Here is a 26,696-nt window from a genome sequence, read left to right as displayed (position 1 = left end):
AAGTACATGTTGTCTCATTATTCAAAGTCTTTGTGATGTCTAAATAAGACTTTTCCCCTTGTTGTTTTTTACCATCCCTTTCAGGATCTTAAGAACAAACGTAATCCTCGGCTAGTGCCATATGCATTATTAGATGAACGTACTAAAAAATCAAACAGAGATAGCCTCCGTGAAGCTGTTAGAACATTTGCAGGCTATGGTTACAGTATTGAGCCACCTGACCAAGAGATAGGTACGTATTTTCGATAAGAATCATGGCCTCTTTTAGTGACGTTTATAATTTTATTTTATTATTAAAAGAGGGTTTTTTCCCTCTGTTTATTTTTTACAGCTGACCAAACAGTGGAAAAAGTCAGCATTGACAAGATACGATTTTTCAGAGTAGAACAATCCTATGCAGTGAAGTCTGGAAAGTGGTACTTTGAGTTTGAAGCTGTGACAGGTGGAGATATGCGTGTTGGCTGGGCCAGGCCAGGCTGTCGACCTGATGTAGAGTTGGGAGCTGATGACCAAGCATTTGTATTTGAAGGAAGCAAAGTCAGTACACCTTTACCTCTTTTGATCTACGAACAGGCTAGACAGAGAACTACAGGATAGACTTCCTCTCTGTATTCATCAACTACTGGAATATTTTTGATTCATATAAAGATACCTCTGAGCCCTGTTTCATACTGGGTAGTACCTCCAATTTGGTTCTGGTCATGAGATTATGCTAACAAAGAAGAGTTGCTTTATGCATATCTTCCTAGGCTATACCAAACTAAATACAGAAGTCTGTCATAATTATAAGCAAGATACACCATTCACTCACATTTTTTTATAAGTAGTGTTTTACAAAAATCAAAAAAAGGTTCTTCATTAACTGAGAGAGCCACAGTCTCTGTTCTTTTTTCTGTCTTTTCTGCATTCTGTGTGTACTTTCTTCCCAAGCTTGACTCCTAGGGGACCAATATGAGAATAATGACCCTGTGTGTAAGAAGTTGAATCCAGTGAACAGTAGCTGTCAGATTCCAAACTGCTGAAGTTAAAGGTGCCTTAGTTGCTCTATGTCTCTGTTACCTCTAAGGCAAAAGTCATAATCAGTACTGTTTGTAAATAACTTTGCAATCCTGGAAAATAAAATATCTGGATTTCTTTATTCATTTTGTATTTAATTTTTAATTTTAGCACTGTATCTATTTACTTGGTTTTCATTTAGGGCCAGTGTTGGCATCAAGGCAGCGGATTCTTTGGACGAAGCTGGCAACCAGGAGATGTGGTTGGTTGTATGATAAACTTGGATGACAAGTCAATCATCTTTACTCTGAATGGAGAGTTACTTATAACCAGTAAAGGTTCAGAACTTGCGTTTGCTGACTTTGCAATAGAAAATGGTAACTTCCGCTTTATAGTCATGTGGTTATTAGAAGACAAAACAATACAACAAATAGGAAAACTAGCCTGTTATAATGACTCAGTGAGCTGAGAAGTCATATTTCACTGGTGTGAGCCTTCAGACTGTGCTATACACTAACTTCATAAAAATTTATTTTGAGAGTGCTTGTGTGGCACAAACTGAATTTCTTTTCTCTTTTAACTACATTAATGGGGTTTCAGCAGTCAGAGTGGATAAATTTTCTCACTGTTGCTAGGCTTTCTTGCAGGACTTCAGTGCTAAGAAATGGTAATAATAAGCATCCTGGAAAATTTCCAAAACCTGAAAATGCAGTCCCTGATAATCTCACTGGAGCATAAATACACTATGTTCAAAAGAAAGACCTTTGCAACATAACTTCAGTATAATTCTTTTTTCTCTGTCCTATTCATAACTTATCCAAATTTCCCATTTTCCTTGGTAAATTTTTGTCATCTTCCTTCTTCCTCCTCCTCTGGGATTCACCCAGCTAGCCCCAGTCCACTGGGGAGGAGGAGGGGGGGAAGGCCCAACAAGGACAATGGTAAAAGACAAGGAGGCTCCTTCTCCATGAGATGCTGCCCCATAGTTTATTCCTGGAACAAATTCCAGAAGGAAGAGAGAGAGAACAATAGATGGTGCGTGATTTTAAACTGGGGGGAAAGGGGAGGAGGAGAACAGAACCACAACCAATGGGATACAAGCAAAGGGGTGGGGTGAGGGGAAGGAGCCAACACCACTAACCTGGGGAAGCGTACAGGGAAAACCATTCAGTGCAAATATAAAAACCAACTTAGTGCAACACAACAAATTTTCCTCTTCTGCTTTTGCCTTTGGTTTTTCAAAAAGTAGTATCTACATGACTGTAGTAAAAGAATTGGAGAATATTTTCAAACTGTTTTGCTTTACGTTTGCATTGACATTTTCCTTGCAAATGTTATCTCCTCCAACCAATAATAGCTTCATACCTCTTAGTAATTACCAGAAAACTTAGCAGTTGCTCACTGCTGTTCTTTGATCTTAACGTTAATAGAGTTTTTATAAAGGTAGGGAATGAGGGACTGCCTTAACAAGGCTGTTCTGAAGTCTTAAAGTTCAGGAGAGAAAAATCTCTCCTTTATAGGTTGAACTGTTGGGTTTTCCCTAATCTTGCTTCAAATTCTGTTTCTTGGGGATATGGTGAAATAAGTCAACAGCCTTTCATCCCTTTCTAAGAGCATGTGGAGATCAAAAATTCAAGTCATAGAAAATGTTAGCATTAAAGGAGTGTGTATATGTCCATTGTGAATGATGGAGGAATGAAGACTAGCAAAAAAAATTATTTTACCTAATGATGATAAAGTAAATTTTAAATAAATATCTTGAAATAATGGAACATCTCAAAAAGCTTTTGAGAATTTGGTGCCCTCAGAGACCATACGTAACTTTTGTTAATAATTTTGATCTAGCCAAGACTGGCTTCCAGTGTCCAGCTTGTTGTATAAAGCCATGCTTATAAGTCTAAAAATCAGAAAGATAACAAATTAAATGGAATAGTGCTGAAGTTCATATTGAACTTAGACATTAGTATTTAAGGTGGCTTTAAATCCTTGCTACTGTCATCATTTCATGTGCATTACTTGCAGGAGCTAAAGTTTAGTTCATATTAGATGGGTCAAAAATAATGTCTGGTTTTAAACTAAATTATTTCAAACTAAGTTACTGTTAAGTTTTATTTGTTTGGTTTTTTTTTTCTTTAGGTTTTGTTCCAATTTGTGCACTGGGGCTATCTCAGATTGGTCGCATGAACCTTGGAATGGATGCCAGTACATTCAAGTATTACACAATGTGTGGCCTCCAAGAAGGTTTTGAACCTTTTGCTGTTAACATGAACCGAGATGTTGCTATGTGGTTTAGTAAACGTTTACCAACGTTTGTCAATGTGCCAAAAAATCATCCTCACATTAAGGTAACATTACATGTCAGGGAGACACCTGTTCAACAACTGTTTGTTTAGCAAGCTGAGACATTAAACCCTTACTAATACTTACTGTCATCAGATAGTTTGTCATATAACTCTATTAAGTCTCTCTTAGATAATTCCAGATGATCTTGTCTATCTTCTGTTTCATATATGGTAGTATGCATTCCTATGGATACACCTATCTGGTTTTTTATATGACTTACTAATTTATCTTGTGGTTAGCTATTGGAAGCATGTCAGTTATGGGGTTATTTTATATTCTATCTTACATGTGCTTTCACTTTTTAAACCTTCTCTACTATAATCTGAATTTTTTTTAGCTGAAGTCTGAAGAAATTTAAGTGTACCTGTGGTGTCACAGATTCTTTCATTATGATGCACCAGTGATAGGAATTCCAAAACTCCCTAACTAATCTGTCCTAGAGCAGAATAATATATCCTTTCTTTTATATAAATTGCTCCATATTAATATATTCCAAAATGAAAAGTTTGAATTCCTGAGATTTTTCTACTATAATCTCTTTAGGCCATTTACTTTAATTTAGCTGTAGCCACTTATCCTAAACTGCTTGTCTCTGAATATTTCCATCTTAAGCAAAATACATTTCACTGAATTCCAACTAAATGATTTCAGCATTTTTCATTTTGTCAGGATTATTTCATCACTTTTTCTGTCCTTAAAATTTTTTGAAATGTTCCTATCACTGAGTTTGAAAACTCACTTTTTCAGCACAAAGGAAAGTAATACCAGACCCAAAGTCCATAATGACCCTCTGAACAATTCTAATTGATATTTCTTCTCATTGTGGTAGAAAATTACTGATTCTTATGATGCAGTTTTTCAATGACTTGTGTACTAAAAGTGAATTGGTTCAATAAAGTATGTACTTATTTTTTTACTCCTGAATGGAACATCTTGAAAATATTTAACATAGTTAGGATATACTGAATCTGTTGCTTCCCTTGTTCTTCAGGTTATATTCAGTGCCAGAAAACAAAGATGTATATCTTTGAAGATAATTAATTGTGAAAAATTTGTCTCTTTCAATTTTCTCATCCTCTTAGTTGCTTAATGGAAGTTTTCAGCATTTTTTGGAGAGTTTTATTTAAAAATATTTCTGTTATTTTTAGATATGGAGAATTAATGGAACCATTGAGAGTCCACCTCGGTTAAAAGTTACTCACAAGACATTTGGTACACAGAACAGCAATTCAGACATGATATATTGTCGATTGAGTATGCCCATTGAGTTCCACTCGTCATTTAACTTTGGCATGGGTGTGGAAAATGCCTCATCTGATGTTTTCCAAAAACGGTTAGACTTGGCTTTGGTTATCCTATTTCGTGTTTTCAGTGTAAACGTATTACGTTATATTATTATTTATTATTGTATGCTCCAAATTTTATACTTATTCTTTCAATGAGCACAGATTACCATAAAATGCATGTTACTCAGATTGCTTTATTCTTGATGGTTTTATAAGACACCTTTGCTGCAGAATGCTGTGTCCAGACAAGAGAGAGCCTTTTCTAAAGTACATCACAAGGTCTATAGATCTTTGCCTAAGCAGCTCCATTTTTTCTGACTTATTATGATTTTCAAAAACTAGGCTGGAAAATCAGCTCAGAGTCTTTTTCCCACTGGATTATTGCTCATCAACATCATTGTTCAATAGCCTATTGTTACCAGAAAAGTGATAAATTCATTCAAAGAAAAAAAGACTGTGGGACAGGTTTTTAAATATACCAGGTATTAATGGGAATTTATCTGCACCTTTCAGAGTTACCTCTAACTTTATTTAACTGCAGTAAATCTGCCTCTTCTCCCACTGTCTGCCTTAACTGCAATCAATTATTTTACTTGTATATTTGTGCCCTGCACAATATTTGCAAATGCATACTCAGTTCCAAGCAAACTAGTTAGCTAATTAACTTACATTACTTAGTTTTTAAGTATACTTAGCCTAATATATATACTTAGACTAATTATTTTTTAATTTAATTTCATTTTAATTATTTTTTTATTTATTTTTAATTTTGCTTTTTTTAAATTATTTACTGATTTTCCTTTATCTGTAGAAAGCACAGCCAAGAAATTGCTCCTCCTTCTACTACAGTAAGTAAATATGCTTAGTTCTTCCAATGTGTTGAAGCAGATTTATTTGTGGCAGCATGTCTGTTAGAAATTGATCTGTTGAAGCCTTTTAATAATTTTCTATGATATAACACTGTTTATAAATAATGATGTCCAGAGTTGCATGGCTTGCAACTTGTGTAAACACAAACCTCAACAACTTAAAACACTAGTCCATATTTTAATTTAAGAGTATTTTAAATGACTTATTAGAGGAATGTGAATTACTATTATTAAAGTTTGATATATAGGAGAGGGTTTTTTAAAATCACTATTTGAGTATTCCTTGATAAAATACTTTATATTTCTATTACTAATATGCTCTTTTCCTCCTTTCAGTATTTTTACTCTCTAAGGATATTTGCTGGCCAAGACCCATCCTCTGTCTGGGTTGGATGGGTAACACCAGACTATCATTTTTACAGTGAGAATTTTGACCTGAATAAAAATTGTACAGTGACAGTTACTTTAGGTGATGAGAGAGGCAGAGTTCATGAAAGGTATGGAATTATTTACAGCTTATTGAAGTTTTTATTTTAATAATGTTGTTTAATACTGTTGGTTAAAAGACATATTCACAAGCTTGATGTTATTTTTAATATTAATTTAAACTAATAAGAAAATTGATTATGGAGTATGAGTTTTCTATGCTTATTTATATATGAATATTTTACATAGACACGTTTAAGTGAATTTATCATCAATGTCCTGTTGGAAAGAAAACTTCTTTTGGAAAGAATTTTAAATTAAGAAAGATGCTTCTTTAATTTACTATCTATGTTTACTTCCTGTGGATAAACTTGTTTATGTGCACTGTAACAGGTGCACACAGAAGCCTGTGAATTTTTTTCATAACTATAAAAAAGAAAAGAAGTGGATTTAGTCTGACCCTTTGCCCATGATGATGCTGATACATTACAAAAAAAAAAAAAAAAGGTTTGTTAATGAGTGAACAAACTAAGAGCATAACAAGCACCTTTGAGGATCTCTAAGTATTCCTCCACTGAAAAGTTTATCTCCATCAAGTTCAGTGTGACCTAAGCTTTGTTCTTGTTGTTCTTTCAGTGTGAAGCGCAGCAACTGCTACATGGTTTGGGGAGGAGATGTAATTGCTAATTCCCAGAGATCAGGTCGCAGTAATGTTGATATAGAAATCGGATGCTTTGTTGATCTGGCTACTGGAATGGTGTCATTCACAGCCAATGGAAGAGAGCTTGGCACTTGTTATCAGGTATTATCAGATTTTCAGGAAGATATCTAATCTAATCTATCTAGTAAGCTTCTTTTTTTGATGCTACTTCTCTTTTTCAGAAATCTAACTGGACACCATTTGTGTGATGCTAACATGTTTTCCTTTATCATTCTGGTTTATCCCTCTTTTTCTCACTCTTTTGTAAGGCTATGATTTTTGAGTTTTGTTTCAATATGTTCAGGTAAATATTTTTTTTTTACATGTCAGTTTGTGTCGTTCAGAATCTTGATTAATAAAGTTAATTCTTTAAATTATTCTTTCAACTGAATGTGTTATACAATGAAGGGGAATTAAATATTTGAACTAGTAGAAGGTCAAAATTAGACTTTACATATAGTAATTTTTTGACATGAATTAAGAAGAAAATTTTAGTTAATTATTACTAGGGTTTGTGTCTTTTGCAGATAGCTGTGATTTGGTAAGATTCAAAATCTGAAATTCAAATATGCATTAATGCAGAAAGCCAAAATAAGTGGTGTGGGCCCTAAATGCTATTAAAATCCTCAAAACATGGTGTCATTTTGCAAATGTATCAGTGGTTGACAGGAGTTTTCAGCACCAGATTGCTGACATTTCCTCTTAGTAAGATCAGTTGTCTGTGGTAAAGCACTCACTCTGGAAGAGGTTGACCAGTGTTAACAACAATTCATTGCTTTCTTCTATGTCAGCCCTTCAAATCTGTAATACCGACAAAACTGAAATGTTATTTAACTAAATTTAACATAACTTTTATACTGTGCATTGAAAATGAAATGTAGAAATGACATCCATTGAAAATTAATGTGGCAGGGTTGCACACAGCCTGTAAATGAAGGTGGGAAGTTACCTAGTAATTGCAATTTTGGGATATTTTGTAATAGTGGTCAGTAACTTGAGTGCCGTGCTGGGAGAATATTGAATATAACACAGTGTGAAAAGAAAGCAGGTGATTAAAGTGCTTAAGTCCTGCTATGTTATTTTTCTAACCAGATACAAATCAATACAGAAGCTTCTGAGCAAACCCATGAAACTTTGGTTTGTTTCTTTGTAGTGGGTGTTTGTGGGGTTTTTTTAATGGACAGCCTTTAGCTGTTCTTTTTATCTTGCTAGGAGATGTATGAAAAGACAGATGTGGAAGACGTACATTATTTAATTTAGTGTAAATAATAGTTTCTGGATTTTTCCTTATATGACTTGCAATTAATATAACCATGTTCTCTGTACTAAATTTAAAACTATCTCAGAAAATACAACTTTTTCTCCTCTGTTTTCTGTCTTTTTCATGGAAAAATACCTGAAGTTCTTTTAGGAAATATTTTTTTCAATAAACCTGTTATACCTGGTCTGCTGAAAAACTCAAATATCCAGCATTTTCTATAAATATAAGATAGTATAATCCAACAAGATTGTTACAACTAAGGGTGAAATATTTTTTAATTTTTGCTTATTTTGAATAATTTAAATATTTTCTCTTTTTTTGAAAGCAATGAAAATAATATTATGTAGTTTTCATTTCCATGTCTTGAATATTTTTACAGTCAAGACCTTTAAAATATTTTAATAAATCAAATCTCTCACACCAATTGCCACAAATAATTGATATTTGTCTGGTCTAGGTAATTATTCTAGTCTTATAATAATCTGCATGCACTTTTCAGTTTTCTTAACTGAAATAGATGGACATTTTGTATGCTGTTTTCATTTTAAAAGGCGTATAGGTCAACATATTTAAGAGAGGAAATGAATTTTTCTGTAGTCCTTGATCTATTAAATGTCATTGTGATATTCAGAAAAAAACCCCAATACACCAAGCAGAAGAGAATGTCTTTTATTTTCTTGATTTGGGGTTGTGGTTTTCTTAACTTACCAAAAAGTTTGGAATGTTAATACCTAGCCCTATATTATTTTGATTATGCCAATTGTCATAGTTCTGAGAAAACAGTTTTTGATAGATTGTTGTCCTCAAAGGTAGAAGCTGTACTTCTTCACAGCACAAATATTGTAGTTGTGCTTAGTATGTACAATGTCTCTACATGATGCACAAAATTCACCATGATATGTTTAATACATTTAGTTGAACTTCTGAAACTTTGACTTCATTGTACAGATGTACTTTTTTCAGCCACCCAGCAGCACTAATTTTTTAAAAATAATATAGCGTTCTGTAATTATATTTTTAATCCTTTATTTCATGGCAGTGGTTGTGGGTAATCTTGTTCAGTGTCCTTCAGACTAAACTGGTCTTCTTACACCGACATGCACTTTTCCCCCCTATAATGAGGAAAAAAGTTAATGTAGCTGTCGTAAAATCCCAAACACAGCTAGAAACTTTAAAATTACTGTGATTCCCCATGATTATGTAAAACTGGAGACCAATGCTAGGCCTGAAAATAAAGAGCTCTTTAAAAAAAATTGCACTATTCTACTTTTATATTATGAATTAGAAAATCACTAATCTTAATAGGAAACAAAAATTTGCACTATCCTGATCTCATGATGTGCTCTCAATCTCTAGAACGAGTTGTTGAATTTGGATGTCTTTGAGAAGAAATTCCACTATTTACCAAAGTTTCTCCTGTAGGTGTTGAGGGCACATAAGGCTACAAAACACTTGTCTCAAAATCAGGTGGTTCCTATTAAGATAACTGCAAATACCTTACTATATTATAGGTAGACACTGTTCAGCACTTCATTTAGTAGAGTATCTAAATTATTTAATAATGAAGAGTAAGGTATGCAGTATTTATATCATATGCAGGGAGATTATTTTTTTCCCATTTTTAATTTTTGAAAATTTTTAACCTCATTTCACTTCTAGGTTGAACCAAACACGAAGCTTTTTCCAGCAACGTTTTTACAGCCTACAAGCACTAACTTGATTCAGTTTGAACTTGGTAAATTAAAGGTAAGAAGTATTTTTGTATTCTCTAGAAAGACAGTTTTTCTGTAAATATGCTCTTTTAAATCTGTTTATTTCCATGCAAATTGCTGCATGTTAAATTTGATTAGGAACATTGAATCAAAGGCGTGACTTGTAATTTGACTTCTACATTTGCTTCTGTAAATATTGTTATTATATGCAGTTAATTGATTATCTGTATTTGTCAAAATAAATTAATATTATTTGAGGATAACACTATTAATGTTGGGGGGTTTTAATGGATTATGTTTGCTGTAATAACTTCTACCTTTCTATGATTTCCTCACTTTTTAAAAGTTATACTTCCTTGTAGTGTTATGGGTTTATTCAGAATTACTTGTTTCAAAAATAATTAATACATATATTTGTTTCAGAATACCATGCCTTTATCGGCAGCAATTTTTAAAAGTGAAGAAAGAAATCCTATTCCTCAGTGCCCCCCTCGCCTTGATGTACAAACAATTACACCTGTTTTATGGAGCCGCATGCCAAACAGCTTTCTAAGAGTAGAAACTGAGCGTGTCAGTGAACGTCATGGCTGGGTAGTACAGTGTTTGGAACCTCTGCAGATGATGGCACTTCATATCCCAGAAGAAAACAGGTACCTTGATAATGAGATAAAATTACCTGATGTGGACAAAACACACTGAAAACAGCTACTGATTAAACCTGCCTTACACAATACTTACCCTATAGTTGTTGAGAGTTTCTGATCTTACCTGATACCATATCAGATATTATTGTATTCGTGAAACTTAAATAAATATAAGAGACTGAACTTTAATTCCATGTACTAAGTTTTACATGTATAAAACAAAGTGTGACTATTTGATTCTATTTAAGTTTAAGTTTAAATAGCATCTCTTATATCTGTGGGTCTTTAAACCTAGAGATTTTTCTCAGCTTGAGAAAAACAAGCATAAAGAACATGCAAGTACTATTATGATGATTTTTTCCTTAAAAGAAACCTGTAATCTCTTCCTGTTTCATCTGCCCTAAATTTACATTAAGTTCTTATGTTCTTACTGACAAGATCATGCCTTTCTTTGATTTTCAATAGGTTTTATCTTCAGAGTGAGGATAATAAACATCTATCCAAACATCAAATGTCATAACCAGTGAAAAATCAAACTATCAGCAAAAGCATAGAGGAAAGCTCATTTAACAGCTGTACTTTTATTAATAATTTTACAATTTCTTTTAATGATTCAAACCTCAATTTTATTTATTTTTAATAAAACTGAATTCAAGAAAAGAGTGAAAAACACTGGTCTTGTGGAAAAAATGAATAAATAATCCTGAGTAAACTGGAAAGGCACTGTTTTGTAATGTATTAATGCAGATTTTCAGCATGCCTAATACACCTACTTTAAAAACAATTTCTAATTTACAAGAGATTCCAAAGAATCTTCATCTTAAATTTTGGGGTTTTTTTACTATGGAGTACTAATTTTAAAGATTCTCAACAAATTATTTTCACCATTTACTGTGTTCTAATGATGCACATACTACAAAGATTTAGTATCAACTTTTATATTTGTGAAGAGAAGCTGATGAAATGTTTAGAGATTATAAAGCTTTCCTTTTTCAAAGTCTTTGTTCATGGAATTGACTGGTGTTCTCTTTCTTTATTTCATAACAGATGTGTTGATATTTTGGAACTGTGTGAACAAGAAGATTTGATGATGTTTCACTACCACACTTTAAAACTCTATAGCTCAGTTAGTGCTCTAGGTAACACTAGGGTTGCTTATGCACTTTGTAGCCATGTGGACATATCTCAGCTGTTTTTTACAATAGATAACCAATATTTACCTGGACTTCTACGTTCTGGATTCTATGACTTGCTCATTAGTATTCACTTGGAGCATGCCAAGCAAGCCAAGCTCATGATGAGCAATGAATTTATCATTCCAGTTACAGACGAAACTCGAAATATTAAATTATATCCCGATGAAACAAAGAAGCATGGTTTACCTGGAGTAGGGCTTAGCACTTGTCTCAAACCAGACTTCAATTTTTCTACTCCATGCTTTATTGCGACCGGTGAAGATCATCAGACGTCCATCCCAGAGATACCCCTGGAGATACTCAAATCCAAGGCCATAAGTATGTTAACAGAGGCAGTACAGTGTAGTGGGAGTCACATACGAGACCCTGTTGGAGGACAGGTTGCATTCCAGTTTGTTCCTGTTCTTAAACTGATAGCAACATTGCTTATAATGGGTGTTTTTGATGATGATGATGTGAAGCAAGTGTTACTCCTCATTGATCCCACTGTGTTTGGAGATCACAAGGAAGAAACAGAAGAGAGGACAGAGAAGGAAGAAGTGACACAAATTGAAGAAAAAGCAGTAGAAGCTGGGGAGAAAGCAATCAAACAAGCAAAAGCTCCTGCAAAGGGCTTGTTGCAGACAAGATTACCAGAATCTGTTAAGCTTCAGGTGACCATTTATTATAAATATGTTACTTATATTCTACTCTTGATGAAAAAACAGAGATTGTGCTTTTCGTCTGTTCTCTACTTAATAAGATTTGAAATTCTGGAGGTCTTTAATTCCACTTTGCCTTAAAATCTCAAATACATTAAAAAAAATTGATGATGATTCAGTTCTTTTTATGTGTATCTACACTCAAAATAGATATATGAATTCGTATTTATTGCATAAAAATGGAAGGGTTAGACCAGGTGATCTTTAAAGGACCCTTCCAAGCCAAACTAGTGTGTGATTTCTAGATATTTTGAGTGCATGGAGTGAAAGATTGTGTGTGTAATGTAATATTATCAATCAGGTAATGAAACTACCACTTTGTCACATTTACAGTGTTAAAGCAAAAATATGGGAAAAATGTGCCTCATTTTTACAGTCTGATGCAGTGTATGGAATGTACTCAAGTTCTTCCCCAGTGTTTGTAAAGCTGTTGAGATTGTCTGTTTTCTCTACCCTAGATGTGTCATTTACTCAATTACTTTTGTGACTGTGAACTGCAACACAGAGTGGAAGCAATTGTATCATTTGCAGACCGTTATGTATCAAAATTGCAGTATAACCAGAAATACAGGTACAATGAACTCATGCAAGCCTTGAACATGTCTGCTGCACTGACTGCCAAGAAGACTAAAGAATTTCGGTCTCCTCCTCAAGAGCAGGTAATATTAAAAAAAATAGATTGAATTAGAGATTAAAAAAACTCCTTATGAGGACAAATTAAAGTCCTGACTTGCTGGAGAACCAAAATGAATTTGAAAATAAATTTATTTTGTGCTGCAAAATAGTGAATATCAGAGTGCTGAAACTTGTGTTCTAGAACTTAAGCTATAAACCAAAGTTATAAACAGGTAAAGTATGGCTATATAGTTGAATATGTCTTAGGCTATTTCAGTGTTTGAACTATGTTTTCCCTTAAAGATTAATATGTTGCTGAATTTTCAACTGGGAGAGGATTGTCCCTGTCCAGAAGAGATTCGTGAGGAACTATATGAATTTCACGATGACCTTCTAATTCACTGTGGTGAGTGGCAAGTTGTTGATATGAGTTTTGTTTGTCTTTTTGGCACTTGACAGAGCAGTAGAAAAATATACTAGCAGGAGAGGTTTTTTTTATTAGATGTATTACTGCCTACAAACTGACTTTGCTGACAAACTTTGGTGTATATTGAAAAAAATATGGGAAGTCTGCATGATTTTAATTTTCACTGTTAAATCTCTATTAAACATTATCTGATATTATTCTGTTTATATGCAAGTTTTAGACTTATTGGGAGAAAAAAATAACCCAAACAAGAAGGTTGGCTTATCTTAAAATATTTATATAAGTACATGTATGAGTACAAGCAGATAAAGGTACTGAGGGAACACAATTGCTGCAAAGGTGAGCCTCAGAAATTTGATAAAAACCAGCAGATGTGGAGTTCTCTGCCTGCTTTAGCTTAGTATATAGTATGCATAAGTGTGAGATTCAGTCATTATAAAACACTCTTGCACTGAATATTGCAGCTTGAATTGCCCTCACTCATTTAATTTGGATTTCCTGTGCAATTTTATGTGGGTTTTTTGATGTCTGTTTTTTTATTAGTTTATTGAGATCTTAGTCTAATTCAGACAATCATGGAGTTATTTACATATGTAGTCTGAGTCATCTAATTATTACTATTCATTCCCAGCAATTATGCAGTTAAAACTGAAATAAACAAGCTTTTTCAATTTGCCTACTTGGTAGATATATTCAGGGTTACTCTTCTAGTGTGTTGCTTAGTCCTATGGATATTGGTATCCATCTTGTCCAAAAAGAAGGGGCCAACATCATTACAATGAATTGGCAGCATCTCAGTCTCTTCCCCAGGAAAAGGATGATGGCCACCCTTCTGCTTGAGGTCATTATAAAATGTTTACCAATACAGTCTGATAAATCTTTCCTTGCTGGTTATCCCTAAAACCAGTGTTACCTGGTTCATGGAATTGTATTGTTTTAATGACCTGTAATTAAGTTTCTGTTTTCTCTTTGGAGGCATGGCGCCTCCTGTACCATTCTGTGCTTGTATTGTTAGGACCTCCGGTATTATTTTGCACTGTTATATCCTCTTAGAATCTCCAGCAACCAGCAAGCTCTGATTCCATGATAAGCCAATTATAATTTTTCAACTGCCTCAGCCTTAGCCTCAGCCAAAGATGAGTAGGTCTGAAGATATCTGAGTTGTGCTCCATCAATTTACTTCTGAGAGTATTATACAAAACAGTATTAGAAGTCCTTAAAATCAAGATTTGTGTCTGAAAGGCAAAAATTTAATTGGTTTAACGTTGTTTGGTTTTCACAGTCCTCTGTTGTTACTCATCCTTGCTTCTAAGTGGTTACCAAAACTTGTTTCTTTCATTCCATCATTTTTCTTCTAAGTGTTAAAGTGAATAATTAGTATCCTCCTATTTACTCCTCTCTCTCTCTATTACACCCATCATAATAAAATACTACAGCTACCTCCACTGTTCAGTCACTTAGCCCTTGATCTGACCTCTGGTTTCCAAAGGTAATGACCATTTGACAGCACAGAGTACTCTAAGACTCTAAGACTCCAGAAGGAGATTATGAAGACCTACAACTTACTTGGAAATGTCTTAACTCCACAATAAATTAATTTTAGCTTAAAATATTGTGGTTGTTATGATTATTGAGTTAGTTATCTCCTGATCACTCTTCATATTACATGAGGTGAAACACTAGTTATTGTATGCATTGAGATTTCTCTTTTTAGGGATGTACTTTTATATTTGCTTACTACATTACAAACGTGTTTTGAATGAGAGTTCAAGATAAAGAAAGCACTGTCTCATGATTAAAATAGTTCACAGATCCTCTGGATTCCAAGAAAAACCAAATTCATTACTTTGTACAGATTTATCAGAGGTGGTCGCAATAGATAAGTGCTCCTCATTATCTGTGTCCTGACTTGGTCCTGAAAATCATTACTAAGCAATCACAGCTGCAGATTAAATGAATAGGAGTTCCACTTGGAATGTTTAATCAGCTTTTTAGTACTAAGTATACTTTGCCATCTAAGTGGAAAACTATGTATGCAATCAAGTAATTAAAGGCTTCTTCATAATGAATATAAGCAAATAGTTACTCAGGCAGTCTTAATCCTAGCATGTCCTAGCTGAGTGGTTAATTTTGCTGGCAAAATAATGGTCCTCTATCATATTTTTTATGTGCAATTTCTTGGTTACAAAAAAAACCCAAACAAATTTACAGCATATTTTGTAGCATGATATGTCAAACTGACAGTTACCTGGGTTGAAACCTTCTGTACCGGTGCACAGACCTCTGCCACTTGAAGGAGGCAATTCCCCAGTAACAACCAGAGACAGCTTCTGAATGGTTTGCAACTATAAGAGGATGCAGAAAGAACAGTTAATGATATGGAACAGTAAATGAGACCACATCTGGAGGAGTCACAGACCTCATCCACCCCAGTCCAACTCTGTCTTAACTCATGATCCCAGTGAATTTCTTATTGTCTGTCCATTTCAGCTTCTTAAGAGTTCTTCTCCCAGTGTCTTTCTCTTGTGTCCAGGGCCTAGGTTTTCATTCAATGCCAGATAGTTTCTTCCTTTAATATCCTTATCTGTTTTCTCTTTCCTTTCATTACTGGCGGCATTTCCTGCTCTTACTTTTTTTCAGACTGACTGTATCCTTTCTTTTTTAACTTTTCATTTTCCCAAGCCAGTTTCACTTGTCCCATTTCTTAAATTCCTTATTTACTGTCCAATTTCAATTTTGACTTCTTTTGATTCCTCCCAGTGCCTTTGAATTTTATCACTTAGTCACTCCTAGTCATAATTTCAACTCCCCCTTTGTAGCTGCTAGCAGGAAAGTTTCTCCAACTTTATACCTCATATGTTCTATTTTCTTTCTTAGTTAATTGTTTCGTACCAGTTTTAGCCACTGCAGTTTATTCATGTTCCCTCTGCTTCAGGTTCTGCCTCTAGGATCCTGTCTGAAAAGCTTTTCCTTTTCTCAATTGCTCTTTGACAAGCAAGCTGCAAAAAGCTTACATTTCAGCTTGGCACAATTATCTCTGATCTGAAGAAAGCCTGCTTAGTTGTTTGCTTCTGCATATAACACGTGTTGTCTGATGATCACTAAGAGGTGTGAGAGACTTTGAATGGTTGTGAAGCAGTGTAGTGAACTGAACTGTATTAAATTACCTGATAAAATTATATCCCTTCTCATTGTATACATTTTCATGAAAAGCATATATTACCCACATAATCTCTCAATGTCTGCCTTCATACAGCTTTAAATTCAGTTAATATATTTGTTTATCACTGCTAAATATCTCAGCTGAAAAACTGTACTGTATTGTAAGATACAGCCATACATTTCTTTCTTTAGCCTACATTCAGAAATGTGAAACAAAGGATCACATATATAATCAAATATGACCGTGAGTAATATTTAATTGCCATAGTAGACTCTTAAAAAAGTACCACCTCTTTGATCATAATAGTGAAAAATGAACACTATAAATCTGGATGTAAGAAGTATGTGTACTTAAATGAACATAATTTGAGGGGTGCTTTCTGGTCCTATGTGTTAAAACTGCTGGCCTTACTTCTTCCTCTTTTATCCAGTATGGAATTTGCTGGTTAAAAAATATTCCTATAGCTATTTTTATATTGTTTAAATATTAAGGGAGTTAAACCTTGAAGATTAAGTTTTGTTTCTAATCAGTTTTATTTCATGCTAAGGTATTCCACTAGAAGAAGAGGAAGAGGAAGAGGAAGATTCCTCCTTGACTGGCAAACTCCGCTCATTAATGTACAAAATCAAAGGTCCACCAAAAGCAGAAAAATCGGAGCCTAAGGAAGAAGAAGAGAAAGCTCCTAGTAAGTATTCTTTCCATATAAATTCTTTCATGATGCAAGTGTTAAAATTTTACACAGTCAACAGGAGTGTATTTTCTAATAAAATTTTATAAGGGGCTGAAGAAACAGACTACTTGTTTAAGTTTCTTCTAACTCTTAGAACTGTTTTTCTGCATACTGAGCACCTCAGATGCATTTTTAAACAAAATTAAACAAATTAAAATGAGTGGAAGATTTTGGATCCAGATCATTAGCTATAGTGTTGAAAATTTACATATTCTTTATAAAGAATTGTGAAAGGCTAATTATAACACAATAACCTAGACTCAAGAATTCTAAACTTGGGAAGATCTCATTTTTATGATTTGTTTTTTTAATGTGAAAATTCTTCTTTAGAGCTTATCTCCATTTTCCTTCTATTACCTGTTCATAGGCTACATAAACACACAAATACTGACAAGCACATAAACCCCCCAAAACAGTTGTGATCACAAACTTCTTATTCTGAGCAGTATTTCTGTACATATCCATTCCCATACCCTCTTCTATAACATGCCAGGGGTGGTCTATACAGGCGAGATTGGTTCCATGCTTGCAGTTCCTTTTTGTTGAGCCTCCTTGAACAATTCACCTGATTCTCACTGCCACTGTGCTCACATGCCACATGAGAATTCACCCCACTGAGGGTGATGTGTGGTATGAATCTCACAAACTTTGTCTTTGCTGTGATATGTTTATGAGTTTTCAGTCCTTAGTAGTGACTAGGGATAGTGAGGACTAAGCAAGGCAAAAGGCCAAATTCCTCCAAGTCTTCCTTTAGACATGTTTTTGCTGAGGTTTCTTATTACCTTTCTGAATCAAGATAGGGTTTCTAGCTCTAAATTTCTGTAACGCTATCCAGATATCATGTGCAGGGTTCTCAAGTGACTTGAGGTTGGTCAACCAATGATGGTTACTCCTCTTTTTTTTCCAAGTTGCTTAGTTTGGCAGTAGGACCATGTACAGATGTGGAATGGTTAATTTATTTCTCAATAATTTCATCAAGAGTTGTGTTGAGATTAGGCAGCTAAGTTATTTTATAACTCATGACAACTCTTCCATGAACTGCTTGCTCTGGAAAGCACCTTAGAGTGTTTGTCCTGGTCTGAAAGCATATTTTGGTCTGTTAAGTTTGTTACTGTGTTGTAAATACATTAAACCTTATAACAATATGTTTTGCTGCATGAAACAGGGCTTCATTCTCCAGTGACTCATCTGTTAGCATCTGCTTTCTCTTTGATGGTAGCAGGACCTACTCAGTATCTGGAAGTATCATTTCTTCTCCAGGTTTCATGTGGATTCTATTGTCATGAATTTGGAAGTATTCACTCCTAAAACCTCAGGGCACATGGTGTTTGGTCCTTGGAACAGAGCAGTTCACTTATTTAATGTACCAGAGCTTTGGGTGACAAGAAATATAGGTTGGAAAAATGATCCTACAGTGTCTATTTTTCTAGAAACTTCAGATGATTTCTTCAAGCTTGGGCTTCTTGGAGTGATGCATAGTGCAAATATGCACATGGATTAAGCCATTCAAAGCATGATGAAAAATAATATAAATATATTATACACTTGACTGTAGCTGGAGACTCTGAGGTTTCAATCCATGTGTGCACTTTCCCTTTATGCAACAGGGAATTTGGAATTCAGAGATTTAAGGAAACGGGGTTTGGAGGTACTCCCAGACCTCTTATGTCCATGAAGAGGTGTGGTGATGTGCACAATGTGTACCTATTTCCAAGGATAAAACTTCTGGCCTTGAGTGTCTTGGCTTTACTCATACATACTCAGAGTGTGAATATTCATCAGAAGGAACTGTTTACTACAAATAAATCTTCCTTTCCTCTAAGCATACATTCATTTTTTATGACAAATTAACTTTTACCCAAGGGAGGAATGCCAGCAATTTCAACCTAGTATTAATGATGAATCAGTAAATTTTGTATTTAAAAACAAGTTAGAATTCTGAAAATAAACACATAGAGGCAACGAATTAGTGTTAATAATGATTATAGGACTTCTGTAACCATCAAGTCAAAGCTGAGATAAGGCATGGCATGCCTCTAAGACTAGAACTATCTGTGAAGTACAGAATTTGTTCCCACAGATAGAAAATCTAATTATTGAACCGAACTTCAAAATTAATGATGGCTTTGTGTAAATACAATAAGTAAACTAGGAAAGAAGTGTTAGCGAGTGCAAGGATTGTTTAGACACAAACCCCAATGGATCTACACTATCTATAAACACTTTAGTGATGGAAAGTGGGAGGGAGCTGTTCTTGCCATTTGTTCTTTGGGAAAGTCAAGGCATATGTTTATTGGTAATACAAGAAGGAAACTTGCGTTGTTTTGAGATGTAAGATGGTTTTCTTGTTTTACTTGATATCAAACACAAACATTTGTTGGAACAAAGAATTTCAGGTAAATTCCTTAAACTTTGGCCTCAGCAAAATTGTTTATAGCATCACTGAATTTGCATTGTCTACAGTACAAGTGCTTCAAGCAATATTTATTCTGTAGTTCCAAACAATACAGTGTTTTTAGAAAGTGCATTCCCAAGTGACAGTGACTTGATGTAGAAATGAGAGATAAATTAAAAGTCTAAATGCAACATTTAATTTACAAGGATGATTCTCAGAGTCAATGGTCAACTTCAAGGTTTTCATTGTCAACAGTGCTGGTATGGACTTGAACCTTAAGTAGACGTTTATTGTTTTCTATCTCTCAAGAAAATTACACTTATCTCAAAAGATCCGAAAGTTGCTTTTCCAATTAAAAAATCCTGTTCAGTCTGCTTGTGGTTTTTTACAACTGCTTTGTTGACTACTTTTACATATTTTACTATAATACGTGTTTTTGATGTTTTCGGTTGGAAGAGCTACTAACATGTAATGTATTTTGCTTTTAGCTACACTGAAAGAACTCATATCGCAGACAATGGTGCGCTGGTCCCAGGAAGATCAGATCCAAGATCCTGAATTAGTTCGGATTATGTACAGCCTCCTTCGTAGGCAATATGACAGCATTGGTGAGCTACTGCAAGCCCTGAGGAAAGCATACACTATCAGTGCTGCCTCTGTGAAGGATACCATTAATCTGCTTGCAGCACTGGGCCAGATTCGCTCACTTCTCAGTGTGAGGATGGGAAAAGAGGAGGAATTGCTGATGATTAATGGATTAGGGTATGGAATTAACAGATTTATTTTTTTTAAGTTGGTGTGAAGCTTTTTGTTATATTAGTAAAACCTATAATTTTTCTTCCTAAATGAAAATTAATGCTGTGCTGAAGTGTAAATATGCACCAGAGATTTACATTTTCACATATATTTCCAAGGTGACTCCAACTGATCTTCCTAACAGTATCAAAAGGGTAAAAGCTTCTGTGATCTAAGGTATTATCTAATGAAAATGGACTCCTTTTACTACAGTTAAGCCTGATGCTTAAACCCTGATGTTTAAACATGTATATGTTTTAGCAATTCTGGAGAAAAAGATCACTAAGATTTTTGCTGGTGTATATATATACTGCATTTTTCCCAAACTTAAAGCCATATTATATTTCATGTATGAGTGAATAAACTTGGTGGTGTCTTTTCAATTGGAAATTCAGAAGAAATTTCCTTTATATAGCACCAGATGATGTGAAAATATTTTCAGCATCTTTGCTATAAATTTACCTCTGTTAAGCAGTGCAGGTATTATGGTGCATTCCTGCATATTTGTTATTCCTCTTGTGTGAGTAAATGCTGGCTGGGCCATTTAATGTTGGAAGGAAAAAAAAAAATCACAGAAAGTACATTACTTCAATTAAAATGGTGCATTTAAAAAGAGAGAAAATTATAGTATTTTTACCTGAGAACTATATTTGTCTTCCTTCAGGAATATTAAAAAATTCTCTCCTTTACAATTCTAAGGAAGTTCCATTATTCCTACTATTTCAATGTAAAATTTGTAGTGTTTTTGTAAAAATTGTAAAGACTAATTGCTTCATTTGAATTAATTGAGCCATGGCAGTAACTCATTAGGCAGTGTGTGACAGTATTACTCAATTTGTCCCTGATGCGGAGTTTGTGAATTTGCTGAGAATTATATGAGGGATAAAGGATAAATTTTGCCTAAACACAGTATGTATATAAACACCTTCCAAGCAGTGCTGTATTGAGACTCATTCATTCTCAGTTTTCTGTATTTCTTTAAAATAGGCGTGATTCCTGTTATTTGCCATGTGTTTTTAAACAGGTTGTCCTAAGATGTTAGAAATCCCTGGATTCAATTGAAACCTAGTCCCTGGATTATTTTGAAACAAATAAATTGTCTTCTGGATTATGAAAACAATACAGCAGATTCTAGAAAATGTTGAGAGAGTGGTGGACAGAGTGAAAAAAATTAAAGTAGTCATTCATAATGGATCTGTATGCCTCTTCTGACAGAATTTGGAAATACTGATGAAATACATACAATAGATATCCTTAAATACTAAGTCTATTTATTGTCTTACTTATTGAACTGAGGAAATTAAGAGATTACTGCAGAAATATAATTTATTAGATTTTATTTTCTTGATCTCTGTTCTCAATTTTAAACCTAACAAAACATATTCTTTTCCACTTAGATCATCACAGAATTTATTTTTTTTTATTTAAACAGAACAGATGGTAGGAGCAATTTAGAGATGAAGAATTGCCATCTTGAAATAATTTGGAGGTTAATATTCTTATTATGAAGAATCTAGGAGAATTAGAGGGATGATATCATATTGAAATGTGAAATATTTTGTTCTCAGGTGTTTTTGTATTATGCTGAATTCAAAGAATTTAAAATTATGTTAATACAATAAATGCATACTTCTGAAATCTCAATGCATTAACTTTAATTTGGGGTTTCTCAAAAACAAATTGTCTTTTCTTCCATTTTAGGGATATAATGAACAACAAGGTGTTTTATCAGCATCCTAACCTAATGAGAGTCTTGGGCATGCATGAGACTGTTATGGATGTGATGGTCAATGTGCTGGGAGGAGATAAATCTCAGGTAATTTCACCACAATTTGTTATATGTTTTGCATTTTGAACCTCCCCAAAAATATACTAGGATGTTCAAAAGGTGAGTAAAAATACATCCCATGTAAGCTTTTGCTTGTTCAAATTAAAGTATTCATTAATGAAAAGGTAGAATACTTTTTATTTTACTAAAGACAGAAGACCAGTAGCCTTGCCTTGATTTTTAAAACCTGAGTTGTTATAGGTGTTTCATTTTTATTTTAATAGGATTGTAAATGTTTTGTTCTTAAATTAAATATATACTTTAACTGCATTTATTGGAGGTGTAGCTCTGGTAGGAAAATTTACCTCTTCAGCTCAAATGAAGTGTTACTACCAATAAATTAGAAGAGACTAAACCCAGTCTAAATTTTAATGCTCAAATTCATGTACTTGAATTGAGCAAAAATTTTCTTGCAGTGTTGTGTTCTCTCTTTTTTCTGTGTTATAGTTGAATATATATACTTGTTATTTTAAAGGCAGAGTGGCATAAATTTTGAGAAGCCTAACAGAAAATTTTCACTCCTGAAGAAAGTGAGAAGTGAAACACGCATATTTTCTTTCTTGTCTTTGCTCATGCCTGATTTTTTTTATCCTGTTGCTTCCACCTCAAAAAGAGGGGTTTCCTCTGATCCCAGTTTTCCTAATCTAATATCCTTTTGCTTGGCTGTTCATTTTTCTTATGTATTTGGAACAATTTTCAACCCAATATTCGACCTTTTGGTTATCTTTTCTCTGTCTTTCAATTTTTCATAACTTGATTGTCTTCTGTGTGCAGCTGCACCCCTCTTTCTTTGCCTCTTTGGTCATATTGCTCATATAATTCTCTTAAATGCTTATACATTTCATCTGCCTATACCATTGCAGTTTTACAAAGTATTCACATAGCAGTTTTAGTATTTCTGTTGGATTTCAAGGCAAGTTACAATTACTTACAAAATTATTATTACTTTGCTAATTTATGGGTATAACAACACCCTAGTTTTGCTACAACTTGTACATAGAGCTAAAGGTGATAAAAAGAGTAGAACCCCTAAACAATGACAACCCCCAATGCCTTCTAATTTTATTTAAAAAATGTTTTCCTAGAAAATTTAAATAACACAGATCTATGAAAATGCCTTACAGAAATTACCATTACAGGCTTCAAAGGAAATGCAGACTTAGACAACTGTTTAGTAACCTGATGTTGTGCCATTAAATGTGCTTGGCAACCCCAAATAACCTATTTTATGTCTCTGTCTTTATGAATTGTACGTAGACAGTACAATTTGAACATTTCTGTTCAGTGTTGTAGCTTCAAAAGATGGAATGATCAGTCATGAAATGTAGTCTGTGGTTTAGGGACTGAGCATTTTCCTAGGTTGTGGCAGCAGATTATTTAAGCTAGATGTCCAGCTTCTTGGAATGGATGGTTAATCATGAGGCTGTATTGAGACATGTATTGTCTCTGAAGGAATGGTGGGAAGATAAAAACTTGCCAGTTCAAACTGATGTCACCTACAGTTCCCTGAAAAATGTTTTTTCAACACTTTAATGTCCTAATGAACGTGAAAGTTAAAAGGAAATGTGGGTCCTTTCTTAACTTAGAACCAAAGCAACTGTCAGTTGCTTATCACCTTGGTAACTTCACTATACTTTCCTTGTTAGGAGTGCAGGAAGAAGAACTGGAACAGATTGGTAATTAACATATTTCACTGCTTTGTCAACTTTCCTCTTCAGCAGATCGCTTTTCCTAAGATGGTGGCAAGCTGTTGTCGGTTCCTGTGCTACTTCTGTCGCATTAGTCGTCAAAACCAAAAGGCCATGTTTGAGCATCTCAGTTACTTACTGGAAAACAGCAGTGTTGGACTGGGTATGCCATGTAGCTGCAACACCTAAAAGCAAGAGTAGGAGCAACTGTGATATCACAAGACTGGTGTCTAATTTGTATGGCAGGCTGAAATACGCTTAAACCACCTTGTGGTTTCACCTTTAATTCCTTTTTTTTTTTTTTCACTTTTGTTTCATGCTTATGTGTCTATGAATTGTATTAGAAACAGAATAGTCTGTTTAACACCTTGAAAATATCAGTACTAAATGTGTGGTTTAACATTTTTCCGTTCAAAATAGCTGTGGCTTGAAATCTAAGATTAAATTGACTCCTTATGGTGCTTGCCTGTTTCATCTGGTTTAATTTTCTTTGCCTTTATAATTTAGACTACTGAAGTAAATTTCATATTTTTCTTTTAAACATTGAATGTATGTTTTTTTAATGCATGTGCATTAGATCTTGTAACACAAGGAAAATTTTGTTGGCTAGATAGATGGCTATAATAATAAGATATGTCAAGGCAATATAGCATATGATTTCACAATAATTTAGCTGCTCATGTGTGCATTTGACCATAATAAATACAGAAAACTAGAAAAGATTAAAGAAAGAAAACAGGTAAGTGAAGCTTGAAAGGTTCTTTTTGCTAAACATAGGCATGTTTTAAAATCTTGGCTTGATAAGGCTGTGCAGAATTATGGAGTTAACATGTTGGTCTCCTAAGGAAAAAGTATTCCTCTGATTTGCTATATTGTTGATACTGATTTTTTCCATATGTATTTAAAATCACTGTGGTTGAGTGTGCTTACAGATATGGATGTGAAGTCAGAAAAAAAATTCAGCATTTTCACATTATTAAAAACAGTTGACTGTCTTCTTGGATGAAGAACTGTCCTAAAATGTACTATGAATATACTTATGTTCTAGATTCCAGCGTGATTGCTGCCCTCTGCTGCCTGAATGCGATCACTGCAAACTCCATCTAATTACTATGTGTTGATTTTTTCTGCAGCGTTTCCTTCAATGAGGGGCTCGACACCACTCGATGTGGCAGCAGCCTCTGTGATGGACAACAATGAACTTGCACTCGCTTTGGAGGAGCCGGACCTTGATAAGGTGGCCACTCTGATTTATTTACTCATTTTTTAAATTGTGTACTTGTGCTAAAAGGGTTTAAAAGGATAGGTTTGGTCATACTAATTTTTGAATATGTTGTCCTCAGAAATACCGACTCTAGGTATGTATTGTTTCAAGGTAAGGTTGACTGAACAGTATTTTCCCTGATTTTACTTTATGCTTATTGGGAATCAGAGCAAAATAGATTTATTTCTATCTTCTGCATCCTTTCACTACTGTTATCAGGTAGAAAGGTTGACTAGAAAAAAGACAAGAAACAGGAATATCAAGAAGTGGTTTTTGGGGATGAAAATGTTGAAAATTAAAGGAATAATGTTAAATAAAGTACATAGGTCTTTTTGCTTAAAACATAGATATTTGTGGGGATGGAGGTTAAAGCTAAGAAAATGGAAGGGCAGGTATTTCAAGATGAAAGGTGAAACAGGATTTAAAGGATATGGTCAATGGGAAACTGAGCCCAGTACTCAAGTCATTGGCAATGGGTAGGAATAAAGGGGATTGTGATGAGCTGGAAAATGTGGTAAAATGTGAAAAATGGAATGAAAGCTATTTACATATCACAGGAGTAAAATCGGTTTAGAGATGGCAGTGCACAGTCAGAAGAGGAGGAAAGCAGGTAAAGGAAGTTAGAAATGCAAGCTGAGCATTGGGGTACAGAAAACAGAACAGGGTTTAATGTAAATACAAGGAGTAGTTAAACCTCTAAATGATAGCTTAGCACAGAGAAAGTCTCTATGCAGTATGAGAGGATTCTGTGATGACAGTGGAACTCGTGGGACTGTTTGTGATCAGTATATGGTGTGGGAGAGGAAAAGTTGTGAAATTGAAATAAATGGGCATATTACAGCAATAGCTTTAGGAAGATAGGCAAGAATATGAATGGAAAGAGTGTGAGACAGCACAGCAATATACTTATTTGGTAATAAGCTGTTGAGAAGAATCAGCAATTCTCTATCACCTTCAAAACTGCAGAGTTCATTAATAAAAAAATTGAATGTCATTAATAAAAAATTGAATGGTATTGATATCTATCCTTGTGATACAATACTTGGTATGGTATAATGACTGGAACACTGGCAGTGACTGTCTTATATTTTCATGGAAATTACTGTAGAGGAAATCACTTAAACTACATTTCACTGTTGACTATATTTCTCATTTGCTGATTGCTTACCTTGAAATACTTGGCACTTTGCTTACTGAAATACTTGGCACTGTACAAATACTGAATGTTCAGACAGTAACAGATATAGGCTGTAATTTAAGCAGTATATTATGTTGAAAAAATCAGGCTGTATGTGCCTCAAACTGGGCTTCTCAAATTTGTTACTCATTTTAGCTGTAAGAATCATATTGTATTGGCTACAATGTATTATCTTTGGTGAGACAATAACTTTATCTAGTGCAGTATGTGGAGGTTATTCAATAAACAATTCTATGTACTAAATAACTACAAAAAAACTAATACTGTCTGGATATGAGCTGATGGATGTGACAGACACCCTACTCACAGAATGATACAGCATTTCTATGTGACTGAAGTTTATACCATAAAAATTGTGTGCAAAGCAAATAAATTGCACATAGACAACTTTTGAACTTTTGCCATAGCAAATTTCAACTCTGTTACATATAGGTAATGCCTTATAAAATAAGGGCCTTG

General features: G+C 34.2%; 1 protein-coding gene across 2 annotated transcripts in view; it reads left to right on the top strand.

The window, feature by feature from the left end:
* RYR3 (ryanodine receptor 3) overlaps positions 1–26,696 on the top strand; it is a 197,146-nt gene that overhangs the window by 87,033 nt on the left and 83,417 nt on the right. The window contains exons 25-42 of one of the 2 annotated variants that reach the window (XM_086892711.1): positions 85–232; positions 332–537; positions 1,199–1,373; positions 3,133–3,341; positions 4,488–4,672; positions 5,437–5,473; positions 5,831–5,991; positions 6,557–6,722; positions 9,541–9,627; positions 10,017–10,243; positions 11,285–12,086; positions 12,593–12,793; positions 13,053–13,155; positions 16,887–17,024; positions 19,953–20,226; positions 21,961–22,075; positions 23,809–23,938; positions 24,909–25,012. In XM_086892711.1, coding sequence (XP_086748837.1) covers positions 85–232; positions 332–537; positions 1,199–1,373; positions 3,133–3,341; positions 4,488–4,672; positions 5,437–5,473; positions 5,831–5,991; positions 6,557–6,722; positions 9,541–9,627; positions 10,017–10,243; positions 11,285–12,086; positions 12,593–12,793; positions 13,053–13,155; positions 16,887–17,024; positions 19,953–20,226; positions 21,961–22,075; positions 23,809–23,938; positions 24,909–25,012 — 3,468 coding nt within the window. Of the gene's footprint in view, positions 1–84; positions 233–331; positions 538–1,198; positions 1,374–3,132; positions 3,342–4,487; positions 4,673–5,436; positions 5,474–5,830; positions 5,992–6,556; positions 6,723–9,540; positions 9,628–10,016; positions 10,244–11,284; positions 12,087–12,592; positions 12,794–13,052; positions 13,156–16,886; positions 17,025–19,952; positions 20,227–21,960; positions 22,076–23,805; positions 23,939–24,908; positions 25,013–26,696 lie in introns of both variants that reach the window. The other variant, XM_086892710.1, reaches the window with a different exon arrangement.

This window comes from Cyanistes caeruleus, chromosome 6 (assembly GCF_971803275.1).
Source record: "Cyanistes caeruleus chromosome 6, bCyaCae1.hap1.1, whole genome shotgun sequence".
NCBI classification, from domain to species: domain Eukaryota; kingdom Metazoa; phylum Chordata; class Aves; order Passeriformes; family Paridae; genus Cyanistes; species Cyanistes caeruleus.
Note: the sequence above shows the minus strand (reverse complement) of the source record. Positions and strands in the feature narration are given on the sequence as shown.